We start from the raw sequence: 15,461 nt of genomic DNA on the forward strand, positions 1-15,461 counted from the left end.
ATTATTAAATGAAAAATCTTAAGAACATCCACAAGGATGTTAATGTTTGAGGTATTAACATCGACTTAGATGCACTGTAGAATTCTTTAAATCTCGTTAATGCATGCAAATAAAATAGAATATAAAAAAAATAAAGTTTTAGTATTAACACGTGAAGACGTTACGGTATTACGGATGCCCTAAGAGGGTCGTCGAGATTACCTCGTATGATAATACTCTATATTTTAACCATCATACCGCTTCTAAAAGGATAGGCTACTATTATTAAATGAAAAATCTTAAGAACATCCACAAGGATGTTAATGTTTGAGGTATTAACATCGACTTAGATGCACTGTAGAATTCTTTAAATCTCGTTAATGCATGCAAATAAAATAGAATATAAAAAAAATAAAGTTTTAGTATTAACACGTGAAGACGTTACGGTATTACGGATGCCCTAAGAGGGTCGTCGAGATGAAAATTTTAATTTAATTTTTTTCCCTCCAATGATCAGCTCGCCGGCGGTGTAGGGGCGGCAAACTAAGTCAGTGGGCTTCTCGTATCACCCGATCCCAGGCCCGGCCAGCTCACCCAGACGGAGCACAGTCCTCGCCAGTTGCTTATAAGGGGTAAAGGTAAAATGACCAAAATAGCCAGCCCACTGCCCACCGAGGTTTACTACCTTCTTCGACATCCCCCTCTTTCCCGCTTATCTTCGATCTCCAAATTTGGAGTGTGCTCTACCACTTCGCTAGCAGCGATCTTCTCCTCGCCACCGGTGTCGTCGGAGGGATCTTTCCGACGCGCCTTTCGCTTTCTCTTCCCTCTCGTTTCTCTTACACCCAAGAAAACACACCCTACATCTCTAGCCGCTACCTCCGCCAATGTCGATCGGGGTCCGCGAGTTGTCTGTCCTGGGCGAGTTCAAGCCGTTCGGTCTTTCGGTCGAGGATCTCGACGGCAAGCCACTCGACGACGCTTCCTCGGAGCACCAGTACTTCCTCTTCCACCCGGAAGTCGCGCGTGAGGGGCACGGGACCGCCAGCAACCTCGACTTCTCCTCCCCTTGTACACCTTCCGAAGGAGATCATGAGATTTTCATACGCGGCAACCAGTAATTCATCCGCCTTAACATCTTCTTTTATAGAGGAAGCACATTATTAGGGTTTAGGGGTTGGGAATAATTAAGTTACATTTTCGTATCTTTTGAATGGTATCACTTGTTTCCATTGATCATGAATCCGTGCGTCTTTTGCCAGATGATTTCCTTTGTTTCTTTAATGCCTGTTAATCCCGGAGCGCGATGTTTGTTTTTTGTGCGATAGAAACATACTGTTATCCCAAAGAGATCTAGAAAACGCACGGCGATAAATGCCTCTTCCTGACGAGGCGTCGTAACAATTGTTCGTTGATAGGAAGCTCTCTTTCAAAAAAAAAAAAAAGTAGAACCAAAGAGACTAATACTTCTATGCCTGGAGGACTATATAACACACTTCATAATATATCACTTTCATACCTTGTGTTGAATTATAAAATTCTCCATTCTCCTCTCTGGTTTCGAATCTTGTTAATAAGCAAGGGACATGTCTTCTAACTGGCTATGCTATCTTCTTAACTTCAGTACTTATCATCCATGCCTTAAAACTTCTATGAAAGTCAGGTTATCTATTATATTGTGCTTAGGAGCTCAACCTATTTAATTTGTGTCTTTTTGTCGAGAAGGCCAATCTGCATTGATAAAACCTAGCCTTATTATGAGCAAATTCTACTCACAAAATCATGTCTGAATGCAACCCAATTCAATGTCCAGCTAGCTAGCTTGCTGATTTAGAACTTCTAAGTGATTTCAGTTACACTGAGGATGGCTTTATTGTGTTGTAAGAAAATTGTCAAGTTGTCTTTGAATGTTGTGTCCCATTTTGAATGTTATGGCTTGTCCAGCTATTGTTGTCTTGGTAACAACTGTTTCAGAGGTCTTTTCCAAAATATTTGAAATTTTCTCGTGGTTGTATATGACGCTCAATGTTTAGTTATGATATTTAGACTTTCCATGTCCTATATGACATTATATAGCAGTGCTGATAATTATTCTGTAATAAGTAGTTAACATGCTGCTATTTATCTAATCGTTTATATTATTTGTTGATAGGATAATATGGAGCAGTGGGCCCCAGGTTCATAAAAGATACACCTCCACCAAAGCAGTCATTATGGTATTCTTTTTTTTTTTTGGTTTAAACTATGGTTCGTATGCCCTTGTTAGATATTCAGCTGGAGTCACCAGTTATTGACATGTTTTTACTATTCAGTGTATATACATATATAATCTGTCAATGACATATGTGGAATTTGAAAAAATTTCATAATTATCTTATGCGTAATTCTCTATCTGGCGGCAGCAATCTTATTTGGTTTATGGAAGCCACTAGTGGAAATTGGATGGATGACTATCCCATTCCTTAAAATCTCTTCCTAATATATGCATATATGTATGTGTATGTGTGTGTGCATTTTTCTGATTTCATTATAGTTGGCATCTGTAAGATGTGAAAAAGAAGGATGTCTTAGTCACATTTGGTTTGATACATGAAGGATTCATTTAGGTACTCTAGTTTTATCAGTTTGGATAAACACTGTTTCTTGTTCTCAATTGCAATGTGTAATCATATTGCAGAACTCATAATGACATGCTTAAGAGCGGAAAGCCTTTGAACCTCGCTTCAAGAACTAGTGAAAATAGTTGTGCTCATGAGGGATACAAATATGTTGATGCATTTTGATTTGGCTACTTGATTTCGGTAGCATAGACTGATAGTTAATAACAGTTGAATTTGATGATCACCATTGTTGTTTGGTTCTTAGATGGTTTTTGATCTTTCTTAAATCCTGAAGTTGGCTACAATTTTAGGTTCAATATTTCACCTATATGATTTTATTAATTTTATGCTTTATTTGATTTGATTTAATTCTTATTCCACTAATGCAAACTTTGTTGTGTTGTTAGGTCTGTTGGTGTCACATGGAGGGTATTTCAGATGCACTCCTCTGTGTTTTACAGAGTGATGTGTTATCTATTTATGGCGTGTCTGGTTAGTTCATTAAATTTGATTTCATGTTGAGGAGATCAACAATAATTGCTATTTATTAAATTGCAGTAACTTTTGCTAAAGTTAATAGTTATTGGTGTTAAGTGATTTAGCCTCACATATGGTGTTTTAAGTTTATTATGCGATGAGTCCTATATATGCACCATGTAATAGATCTTTCAAAGTCAAAGAATATCAATGCAACATTATTATTCTCTCACTTATCATGGTTTTAGAGCCCCTCTTGGAGGGTTAGGTTTGCCAGAAGTAATCCCCTTATGGGAGATCGTTGATTACATGACAACCTCCCTTCATTCATATACTACCTTTGTTAGTGTCTTTTTTTGTTCTTGTCATTCCACATGACCTACTTTCAACTTCTTCTCTCCAAGAGCATAGTGGAAGCTTATAGAGGGATAATATTGTTTTTGATGATGTTGCTTCTTCTATGGCATGGTTCCAAGGTTCTAAAATTCACTAGGTGTTAGTCGGGCGACAGACCAACGCTTAGGTTGCTTAGGCGGGGACTAGGCGCTGCTAGGTGGATTCCTCGGTATTAATATAAATTACATAATAAATCACATACTATAACTCTAATACAACCACCGCTAGGTGCTTGGCACACCCATCGACATCAACATGAACATATTTTGTTCTGACTGTGGATTGAAACCCTATCTCAAAATGAGGTTTCAAACCTTGATATTATTTGTACAACTCCTAGGTGTAATTACATCTTAACAAGGGGTACCCCACTTGATGACATTATAAGAACAAGAAATAACTCAAGATAAATTATTCAACACACACATATACTTTTCTTTTGTTAGAAAAAGAGTATAACGAGGATATATAATACTAAAATGTCAAAATGAAAAAATTGGAGGCGAAGGAAAATGGAGACCAAGTATAAATTGCTATGTAGGTAAATAAAAAATATATAAATTTTAATCTTGATTAAGAGTTCAAAAATGTCGATAAGACATCACAACACTAGAGTTTTAAGTTGTTAGGCTTTTTATTTTAATATAAAACTTTTATTCTTGTTCCACTTAATTTTTATCATTTATTTTGCATAAATAAATCTATTTAATTTTGACCATTTATTATCACATGCTAATCCACTTTTCACTACGAGTAAACAATTAATAAGCGAATCACTAGAGTTAGGTGCTCAAAATATGGATAATATGTGCTAAAACCCTCACTAATGATAAGCAACATTATATCCCCTCGTGCGAATAAATATTGATTGTGTGCAACCCACACCACCACATATTTGTGGGCGTTTAGATGCTCTCATAGAAGGTTAGTTTTCACTTTTTAATATTTATTTTTTACAATTAATAATAATAATTGTTATTTGAAGGAGAGCCTTTACGTAACGGTAAAGTTGTTGCTTTGTGACCTAAAGGTCACGAGTTCGGCTGTCCTTGTTATTTCACTTTAAATCTTGATAAAATAATTGGGTTCACATTTTGTTTATAGACTAAGTCACCTTTTTAATATTGTAGTAATTTAATTATATATTAGTAGATGATCTCTATATAAAGGTTCATAGCTTCAGAAAGGTGTAAAAGTATCAACACGCAAATCAATAGGTAGCATAGGTAATTGAGGAGCAATCAGAGTATCAATTTTATCCTTTGATAATAGCCCCTCTTAATGTTAATTCCTACATGTTTATAACCCTACTTGCAAATTTTAGTGATGGTTTAATTTCCCTTTTCAAAATATTTGTAGCAACATAAATGGTCCTTTTACATATTTAATTCATTCATAAGGAATATATAATTGAATCTAAGGATTGATATATCTATCTCAAATATACAGTAGGTGAACATCTGAAACTCTACAAGGTTAGTGCGCTCTTGGCAATGCTTTTCTATAAAACCAAGCATAGAACAACTTAGAAAATCTTAAAATAAACTAAATATAATAATTACATAAAACCTAAAACCTAAATTTCATTAAAACTCAAAATCAATGTATCTGATCTTTGATTTAACATCAAAAAATATTAATCTTCCATCTTGAACCAAATGCACCAACATAAATACTACAACAAACCTTAGATAGAAATGAAATAAGACCAAAGTTTTACCTTGGTCAACAAAATAAAGTAGTTTTTTAAATAATACAAAACACTCAAGCTAATCAAACCTAAATAATAAATAATTATAGTCTAAAAGAAGTGACTGTTTCCCAACACCAAAAAGGAAATTACTCATTGAATTCTTATCTCCAAACTGAGAGTGGCTAATGGCTCTTCAATCTTGGTAAATCATGGTTAACTCCAACTTTGACATAAGGTAAACTTCAGGAAAGGTAGTGTCGCAGTGACTTCGCTCAAGGGCACAAGGGCGTCAATAATCTTGTGCACATCAAGGTTTGGCAAATCACTTTAGGGTGCATGAGAGCCGTTCAACAATGTCAATGCGCTCAAGGGTGGAGTGACAAAGGGTGATGCAACATCATGTGGCAATAATGGGGCTCATGCATGGTGAGGCGCAATAGACTGGTGTGACAATGCTGAGTGTGTGTGACGTTAGATGCAAGAAATACAATAAGGGAGAGAGGGAAAATGAGGGATGGTTGGCCAACTTAATGCGACTAAACAAAACTGAATTATCCTAAATAAAATTTGGTTCATCCCTAAACTGGCTAAAATGAACTCAAATCGCGTCTTCTCATGAGCCTATTAATAATCCTCTATTTAAATTTCCCAAAATGCACTCGACAATCTTGAATATGAGCCTTCTTTAGAAGAGTCTTGAAATGATCCTTCACTTGAACCTTGAACCTTAAGATCATTCATTAAGAGTCCCTTCTAGAGAACCCCCTTATCAATTCTTCACTTGAGCTTTCTAAAGAGTCTCGACTATCCTTTATCTGAGTCTTTTGCAAAACCCTTGACAAGTCATCACATTTAATAAACATTTGCACATGCTATTAACCTTGATTCAGGTCTACCATTATGATTCTACCTTAGAGACTCAAAAGAAGCAATTAACTTGAGAGAACAAAACTAAGTTAAAAAAAGAATAAGATAGAAATAAAAATCATTAATAATAGTTTTAGAAAGATATCTATAAATATGTGTTAATTTATACTAACTTTTGAGGTTAAAGCTTGTTAGCATATTGATTTGATTCCTTTTAACTTGGGATTTCATTGAACAATGATTGCTTTCAAAAAACATGCATCTCATAGGCTCAAAAGATCATAACATAGAATATCCTCATGCATTCATTGGCCCTAGAATCCCATAATGTTGTGTTCTACGCAAGAATTTACAAATGAATCTAATGCATGCTTATTTAACTTTTCAACTTATTTAAACATTATTTTAATTTCAAAGTATTTCCACTTATAGATTAGAGGTAGTGTTTTCTCATTTATTGGAAGGGATGATTGAAAAGGAAGAGAAACAAAGAAAGATGAAGATCCACTAGATTTTCACACATTGGGGAGGTTACCCAAAAAAGGAAAAAAAGAAACCATGCGTAGTGAACTTCACGAGGCAATCATTGCTTATCGTGAAAACGATGTTCAAAGGAAGTGTTACCAACTCTTTTGAAGGCAAGTCCTTCATGGTTGAGGGTAATTTATAGATTATAGTTTTTCTTAAATGACTTGTTCTTATTTTGAGCCTATAAGAGGGATTAAGCTCCCATGTATCATCTTTTAGGTTAATAATTTTTTTCTTCTTGCTAGACAAGAGTTTGAGTGTTGGCTGACACATTTTATTCTTGCTGCATCATTATGTATACACTATGTAGTATTCCTTATAAAAGAAAACATCAATACAACATTATTTTCACCTACATAACAACTTAGAAAAAGCCAGTGATAGTCCTAAGCACTTATTGTGATGTGTCTTATAAAAGTAAAGAATATCTAATCATTGTACTAATGAGATAAAATATACGTATGATAATGCAGGAACTAATGTTAATGTTGGAAAGTGTGACTAATGTTTTTCTATGATTGTTGGTTGGCATCAAGGGCCAACACTAATTCCCTATTTTTGACGTTAGTTTTAGATGAATTCACCAATCATCTCAAGTTAGTTATTCTTGGTCTATGTTATTTGCAATGGTATTATGTTAATTTGTAGCATATAGTTCGAGTAAATTCAAAGATGGAAATTGTTGAGAACCTTTAGAAGCTGAAGTTTTAAATTATGACTAATTAGATATTGCTAGCAATATATAGACATTGAATAAAACTTATTATTTAACAGTGAAATTGTTTTATTTTTTCATGCGCTTTGTCTTCATGTGCCTTATGCTTTTTGTAACTTAAATGGAATATGCTCTCAATTCTTAAGTTTGCTTCTAACCATGCCGTTGCAGGTGAGGTTGTTTGCATTCCTATCCCATCTCCCATTGCATCTATATTTCCTCTTCCATTTGGCTTACTTCTACAGAAGTCAGTAGATGGGAACCATCGGATGTCTTCCTTGGGCTCAGTTCTAGGTGCAACAGATATATCTCGTTTTGGTAAAGATTTTGTTCGGAATTACCAAATTTCCGGTCAACCATTTGAACTGGTCAGAGAGAATGAGGTTACCGTCTCATCACATTTGATTCTAAAACATCCACTTGAAGAGCCTCAGGTAGAGCTGATATCAGTTTATATCTTGAAGAAATATGTTCTTTTGTCCAATTTGTGAGAGGTTTTTTCCCCCTTATACACACTTTTGTTTTGTTTTTATGAAATACAATGTAGTAAGGAATTGCTTGGGAATGCTATATTATCCTCCATTTTTTTTTTCAATATTCACAATACTATAATTGGAATCTCTTATATCTTGATCTGACAAAGTTAGATGAATGATTTACCAGAGAAGAAGTTTTATATGTCTTAATTGGTGGAGTGAGAAGTAGAGAAATGCACTAAATTGTCATTGCCCTCGTCATCAGTTCTATTTCTATGAAAATGAAATTTGAGCTTTTCAGAACTACTCCTGATGCCACTCTTTGGCTGCTTCATGTTCCCGCAATATAACTGAAATAAGGTGTTAAAACATTTTTTCCCCATGATAATATCACATGTGTGGCTTTTTTCTTCTTATTTGGCCCTTGGTGAGTTGAACTTTTAGCAATGGACACAGATATTGGTAGTTCAATGAATAATTATTCATGTTTGTTTTCATTCTTGAATCAGTATATTTGTAATGTTTAACCTTAGCTCATGATTTTGTTGCCCAACATTTTTTATTTGTTCTCCATTAACTTTGTAGGCAACCTACATTGAAGAAAGGGGGAAGTTTGTCTCCATGAAAGATTTGGAAGAAAGAACCATTTGGAGCAGTGATGTTGTACCTTTGATGGCATCATATCATAGAAGTCTGTCTTATGTTTAGTTTCAAGTGTCCTATTAAGCGCGCTGATATTTTTTGAGTCACCAAAGTCTCTTTACTGCAGGCAAGATGCAACATTCTGTTTGGCTTGTAGAAATCATAAATCGTTCTGAGGCTGAAGTTGCTGGGATTGATGTGGTAGCAGCTGAATTATCTACTAAACAATTCTCCTTTCGGAGGATATGGCAGGGAAAACGCGCCCAGTATGCTGCTAATAAGGTTGTCTGTTGTGTAATTTAACTTTTGTCTGGAAATTTCACCAGTATTATGATTATTTTCTTCTGTGCATCCACCTAGCTCCTTCCAATCAAGGTTTAAGTCCTGTTCCATGTTGTGATTTTGGTGCCTGGCCCAACTAGATGTGCTGGTGCTGTGGCTGATAATGTTGCAGGGCTTACTGATTGATAAGAAGACATGACTTAGTGTGTGAAAACAGAAAATATGGGTTGGAGAAGTTGTGGATCATCATTTCTGCTCGCTAATGAGGTTGACAACTTCATGTTCGTCGACACCTTCCCAAAGAAGAGAAGGATGAACTGCTGGCCTCTGTTGGAAGAAGAAGATAATTCGTTCTTCTTGGGGACATCTAGTTGTGACTTTGTGCTAATCCAAAGAAGAATGTTTCATCAATAGGTTTTTCTAGATAAGAAAATATGACCAAGAAGCTGTGGGCTTCCATAGCAACAAGAATAAACTCATTGTCCACTTGCTACTTAGCTACCTTTGTGGCAAGACTTTGTTCTCATTGCAAGAAGAGTACCTATTTTAGGCATTGTTATTACTGTCTCAAGGCAATTTGCCTTTTTATCAGCCAGTGAAATAAATTTGTTTGTCATGTTGGAGAAGAAGACGACCTTTTTTTTGGATGTGGCTTTAGTGTCTTTTGACTCTTAGGGCATGCTTGGTTGAAAGTTATTGTTAATAACCTTGATTATCTTGCTAAGGTTATGTTTTTTAATAATGAGTGATTCCCATGTAATAGAGCATGCTTGCTATGTCAACAAATGAGGATATAATATGGAATGTGATTAAGTGTGAGGTTTTAAGTGATTTTGGGATTAACAAATTTTTTTTCCTAATTTTTTTTTTGAAAATGAGTTCCAAAGGTTGAACCAAATAACATTAGGTTATGTTTTATTCCATATAACCTTGGTTATGTGATTATCTAGTAATCACATAACCAAGGTTATGCATGATAACTTGAACCAAACATACCCTTAAGGTTGTTAAGGTTGAGAACCGCCTAAGAGTAGGTTTGGATTGATTATACATTCTAAATTTATTTTTGACATTTATAAGTTATCACATTTATCAATTTCAATACAGAATATTAATATGAACATCTAAAATACATACTATTCCAATATGATGAAGCATAACTAAAATTAATTGTAAATCTAAGAAAATTATAATACAATTTTTGGTGTTCCATTGGTATATAATTAATTATAGTTATAAGATGGATGATAATGATAATAATAAAAAAACATTCTTCTACTCTAGAGCTAAAATAATTTCCTATAATTTTAAATTTCCTGATACAAAAATTATTTATTGTAGTAAATATTATTCCTTTCAATATCTAATTGAATGGAACTATATTCTATGTTGTCAAAGTTGTTGGAACTGAGATCATGCATAGGAATGATAAATGGACCTACAATAAAATCCTAAATTCATAAGGTTCTAGCCAAAATCAAATCCTAATTAGGATTTGGATGGGGTTTAGGTAGTTTAGATTGAAAGATCATTTGCTCCTTGGATCTGGATCACAGTCTTGACTACCATGGTCTTGAAGCATTATGCCTTCCAAATCGTAGGCACCATTCTGGTGTCTTGAGGCATTCCATATTCAGCTTGGCCAGCGAAACAAAACATGGACATGCTGACTGGCTTGGATTGACAATTTAATTTATGTGTTTGATAGTTGACTGATGGATTCAACTTGTTACCTTATATTGTATTCTATTACTGAAATACGATTTTCTCCAAAGAATATAACAAACAGCAGGTGATATTTTGTGGGTTAATTTAGCCCCCATTGCTGGCTTCAATCCTTATCTTCCTGCATTGCATTGGAATAAATAAGAATTATCTTCTAACTCCTAAGATAATTTTTTTTGTTTGATTTCCATCATTCTTATATAGACTTTTCCTTTGTTTTTTTTAAAAAAAAATCTTATTTCAAATTTAATCGACTTGCTTTGTTAGGTGTTTCTCGCCACTGATATGGATGGAGTTCCTGTTCTTTGTTTTTTACATGCTGACCAAAAAATACTCCTTGCTATAAGGCTCCAAATTGATGAAGGTTATGATGACGCCCCCATAGACATTAAACCGCAAACCAGTTGGATAATTCCTGCTCTTTCTGCTGCTTCTGTTAATGTGACACGGCCCAGGTTTGGTTATATTTTCGTAAAGTTTCCAAAAAGTTTGGTCACATTGTCCTAAGCGTTATTTTTTATTTCAGAGTTAAAGTTGGGAGGTTACCATTTAATGACATTATTGTCTTGGGTGCTGAAAATAGTCTTCTTTTATATGTAAGATTAAGCTTTCACCAACTGATATAACATTAATTTATGTTACAATATCAAGTGTACTGTTTTTTCTTTGGCTGAATGCTTCCATTATTTTATGCTCAAGTATTATATTGGACTATCTTTTTTACTTGTTTAGTTAGTGGTCTATTTATTGAGCCTTAGTTTGATAGAGAATTATCTAATTTTTGGGAATGAATGGAAGGGAAAGTTCCCCAATCACAAACTAACATTATTTTGCCTACATAAGTTGATTTTTTTCAATATGATTCAGTTCATATCAACTATTTCAAATTAAACTTTGATGATGTTTCAACCTCTCTCTGGTAATAATCTATTGTGATGAGATGAGGCTATTAAGATCTCCATTGATACACTTGTGATGCTTTGACAAGGTGGGGAAAAGGTTTAATGAACCAAAAAAATTGACCCCAAATTTATACACTACATAATGTTTCATTGAGGGATACTATGAGCAATTTTTGAATTATAGAGGCTGCCCAAGTGTAATTAGGCTTTATCATGAAACCCGTATAATTTACTCTTATACCTTGTTACCAAATGCTGTAGTTAAATTCATGTTTCAGAACTTATGGAAAATTCAATTGACTGTATTTTATACCTACCTTTAGAATTTATATAATAACATAAATGCATGTTTATGTGGAAAGGAGGTATTTTAGAGCTGGTTAGCTTCTATTTTTCTTGAATATTGATGTCTTTATTTTGATGTAGTTTTGCAAGTTACTTATTAGTAGTTACACAGTTTGGGCTTGACCTTATTCTAATTTTTTTTTTTTCTTTGTGGCCATACATGTTCTGTTAATTTACATTTTTAATGATGGTTCTACTGGTGGAACTCTGTTTTTTTTTTGTGAATACTCTTTGTTTTTAGCATGTTTTTGACAATTTGCAGTAAAGGAATGTGTAAATGTTCAAACAATGGACTAAACTTATGGTCTGAATATTGGATTGAATTATCTGGTGAATTGAAATTTATATGCACACCTGCTCTGATCCATAAATAAGGGGCTGTTTGGTGTAGATGGTTAGATGAGCTGCAATCAAAGGTGGTCATATACTTTTCTTTTTGATGTCATATCTCTTAACAAATGCAAAAAATAAATTCTTCTTGGCAGGCATAGAACATTAGAATGATCATCTATTTGCGTGTTCAAATATTTGTGAATCTTCTATTTCTATGAATTTTTAAATTGCTCCCAATATTAGATTCAAAATTGGTTTGGTTCCGATGGTTGCATTCTTGCTGGCAAATAATGATATAATGTTGTCACGGTGAATTGGCTCTTTCTTAATTTTCAAAATTGTCTTTTGGAGCTTTGGCTTATTATACTAAGCCTGAGTTTCCTAGGAGACAGGTGAAAGGAAGAGGTCAGGGAAAAGAATCATAGGAAAGGATAACCAAATATTTTCTAGTGTTTATCTTCTTGAAAGGAATGAAAGAAGTAGAGTTTCCCTTTCAACTGTTTTCTTAGAAGGAATGAAAGAGGGAGATATAAATTTCAACATTTATTTGTTAAAACCATAAAATATAACCAATAGATTGAAAATAACAATTGTGAATTTTTTTAGATCCAATTTTAGCTCCATTGCACTTGAAACATTTTTTTTTTCCATACATTTTGGGCATAAGCAGATATAGGCTAGACTGGTTGAAGATTTTCCTAGTTCTTTCTTTCCTCCCTTCATTTTCCCCCAAAGGAAACCAAGGTAAAGGATCACTGGGAAGTCTTCTTGCCAACTTTTTTCTGTCCATGCTTTCTTCTCTTCTAGGAAATACAGCCTTAAGTTGGGAGTCTTCTATTATCTGCCTCAATTATAGATATTTCTTGGCTGTTAAGTATTGTATCTAGTTAGTTATTATTTTTGTTTTAGAACTAAAAAATATTCAAATTTGAGGATATATTTTGTGTGTTTATCTCAGAATTGTGTATTTTTCTTTTTGATTACCTCAAGCTCTGTTAGAATCATATTATTCTTGTGGACGACTTGACACCCAAGCCACTAACTAATGATTTGTGCAATCGGGATTGGTATCTTGAAGATTTGTGTGATTACTAATTATTTTACAATCTTCTCATAGTCAATATTTCTTTTATGTGCTGCTTTCTATTGTAAATATTTGATTATTCTTGACTGACTCATTCTTTTTTCTTCTGGCCTTTTTTTTGCTTCGATTTTTCCTGTAGTCTGGCAAACAATGCCTTTGCAGGTTCTTCTTGCCTAATGGTTCGGGGAGGGGCATTTTACCTATGAAGCATATTGCACGAACAACAGATATGCTCTATGATCTAAAGATTACAGGATTAAAAGATGCTGTTGAAGGTCGCATTAATGTTATTGTAAATAATGGACAGGTAGTATTCTGCTTGATAGTTATTTGCTGCTTTGGATTTTTCAGAATCCATTGCCCTTCTATTGTGCATTTAGTTTACTCTAGTGCTACTTTACTCCTTGCAGATATTCAGATGTTCTTTGCGCACAAACCCCACTTCCTCTTTAGCAACCGACTGTATAACAGCTATGGCGGAGGGATTGCATTTTACCTTTTATAGCCATTTCGCCAGTCTCCTTTGGGGTGACCACAGTCATTCAGAATGGGAGGCCTTCACTGGTACAATAATGAGGATCTGCAGTAGATTCAGAGCTGGAACACCGAAACAATATCCCTCTTTAGCGCCTCACACAGCTTGGGATTTTTTACTCGATAGCAATTTTCACAAGTGTTACCTCAAACAGTCATTTGGACATGGAATCTCTCTCAAGAACTTCCCAAGTTGTAATGGCGTTGACCATAATGATTCACAGAAACTAGACAAAGAAAATGAGAGATTTTATTCTCAGCTTTTGGCTGGAACTTTGGAGTTCTTGCATGCACTTTATGAGAGTTTGAAACTGGATAACTTGCGAAAACAGTAAGATTTTATTCTTTTGGTTCATGAAAAGTACTTCATAGGTTAAATAGTTTTAGCCTCACTTTTTTTTTTGTTTATTTTTCCTTTTCTCTCCTCTTGATGTTTTTATTGTCTCTCCTCTCTTTCAACTATCACTCATCATTGATGTGAGGTGAACTTGGTGCTGGTAGCTACTACGCTGCTACATGCAGATCTATCTCCACTTCTCTACTTTCTCTTGGATTAGGGCATGGAAAGTTTGAAACCCCTAAACCTTAGCCACAATTCATATGTTGCCATCTCTTCTCTTCCAAGCAATTTTAGTGATTTCTATTATTGACCCATTAACCTTGAGGGCCAGTTTATTTTATTTTATTTTTGGATAAGTCAAAATTTATAACTCGAACCAAGAGTAAAAGAATTGGTCGTTAGGAGTGACTTATGTCTCACAAAGAGTAAGATCAGATTACACTCCCAAGGACCGTTATACATGAATTTGCACTCTTGAAAATCTTCTCACAAGCTAATTAACCCTCATCAAAGAAACTTTATTTCTAGCCCTCCTTTACATGGTGTACTATAGAAGACAAGACAAGATGACGAGCCTTTGTCAACATTCTACTCCCACGATAATATCTCCCAAAGACCCTCATCATCCGCTGGTAAGTCCCATTTGCCGCCAATCTTTTATCCTCCTCCATAGTCACAACATCTATCGATAAAAGGTGCACTACCGGTCCTCTAGGTACTCTCGTGGGTAGCCGCTTTAGTGCTAACATCTAAAGGGTAATTGCATGACTCTGCTACATATGTTTGCCACATTGTCCGGACGCATGACTTCTTAGGACTAGGTCGCCTAAAGAAATCATATGGCTGAGTTACCCACCATCCCAAGAAAACCATTCTGCTAGCTTCTGTCCAAATGTCTTTGATGATCCATCAGCCAATAATATGAGATCCCGTATTTGCAACAAACACTTGACCAGAGGGGAATCTGTGGGGGCTGCCTCCCAGGTCCATAAATCGTCACGCTTCAGGTAAGTGTGATGGACTCACTTTATCCAAAGTGCATGTTTCTTAGCCTATTTCCTCCAAAGTACTTTAGCCAAGAGAGCTAAATTCTAAGCTCGCAAGTCTTTGAATCCCAACCCTCCTTTATTCTTCGATTTGCACATATCCGCCCATGATAATGGAGGATGGTTAGATGTCCACATAAAAGAATTGCAAATGCAGTAGATGCGATCAACAATTGCAAGGGGCAAAGGAAGGATGGATAGCCAGAAGCATTCAATCCCTTGTAAGACTGACGTGATGAGCTGCGCTCGACGGATCAGAGAGTCAAGTAGGGGGCTATAATCAGAAAGTCGGATGTGCACTGCCGTTAGTGAGATCCCCATATATTGGAAAGGCATGGCCCCTTCCTGAAAACCAGTGATGGTAAGAATCTATTGGCGTGTCGGGTCCGCAACTCCAGCTAAGAAAATATTTGACTTTAGCCAATTAACTTGAAGTTCATTCACTACACCAAAATCTAATAAACAAGTCGTCAGCGCACCTTCGGATGCTACATCAC

At 35.1% G+C, this 15,461-nt stretch overlaps 1 protein-coding gene across 3 annotated transcripts in view; it reads left to right on the forward strand.

The window, feature by feature from the left end:
• Positions 1-647: 647 nt before the first annotated feature.
• The window catches only part of LOC121989427 (anaphase-promoting complex subunit 1), a 110,470-nt gene continuing 95,656 nt past the window's right edge, over positions 648-15,461 (forward strand). For 2 of the 3 annotated variants that reach the window (XR_006114251.1, XM_042543486.1), the window contains exons 1-10: positions 648-1,096; positions 2,132-2,195; positions 2,987-3,071; positions 7,427-7,689; positions 8,317-8,422; positions 8,501-8,655; positions 10,648-10,835; positions 10,907-10,976; positions 13,184-13,351; positions 13,455-13,909. Coding sequence is in view for 1 of the 3 variants with exons in the window: in XM_042543486.1 (XP_042399420.1) it covers positions 867-1,096; positions 2,132-2,195; positions 2,987-3,071; positions 7,427-7,689; positions 8,317-8,422; positions 8,501-8,655; positions 10,648-10,835; positions 10,907-10,976; positions 13,184-13,351; positions 13,455-13,909 (1,784 nt within the window). In the remaining 2 variants the exon portion in view is untranslated. Of the gene's footprint in view, positions 1,097-2,131; positions 2,196-2,986; positions 3,072-7,426; positions 7,690-8,316; positions 8,423-8,500; positions 8,656-10,647; positions 10,836-10,906; positions 10,977-13,183; positions 13,352-13,454; positions 13,910-15,461 lie in introns of those variants that run through there. The other variant, XR_006114252.1, reaches the window with a different exon arrangement.

The sequence above is a fragment of the Zingiber officinale genome, chromosome 6B, assembly GCF_018446385.1.
Source record: "Zingiber officinale cultivar Zhangliang chromosome 6B, Zo_v1.1, whole genome shotgun sequence".
Lineage (NCBI taxonomy): Eukaryota > Viridiplantae > Streptophyta > Magnoliopsida > Zingiberales > Zingiberaceae > Zingiber > Zingiber officinale.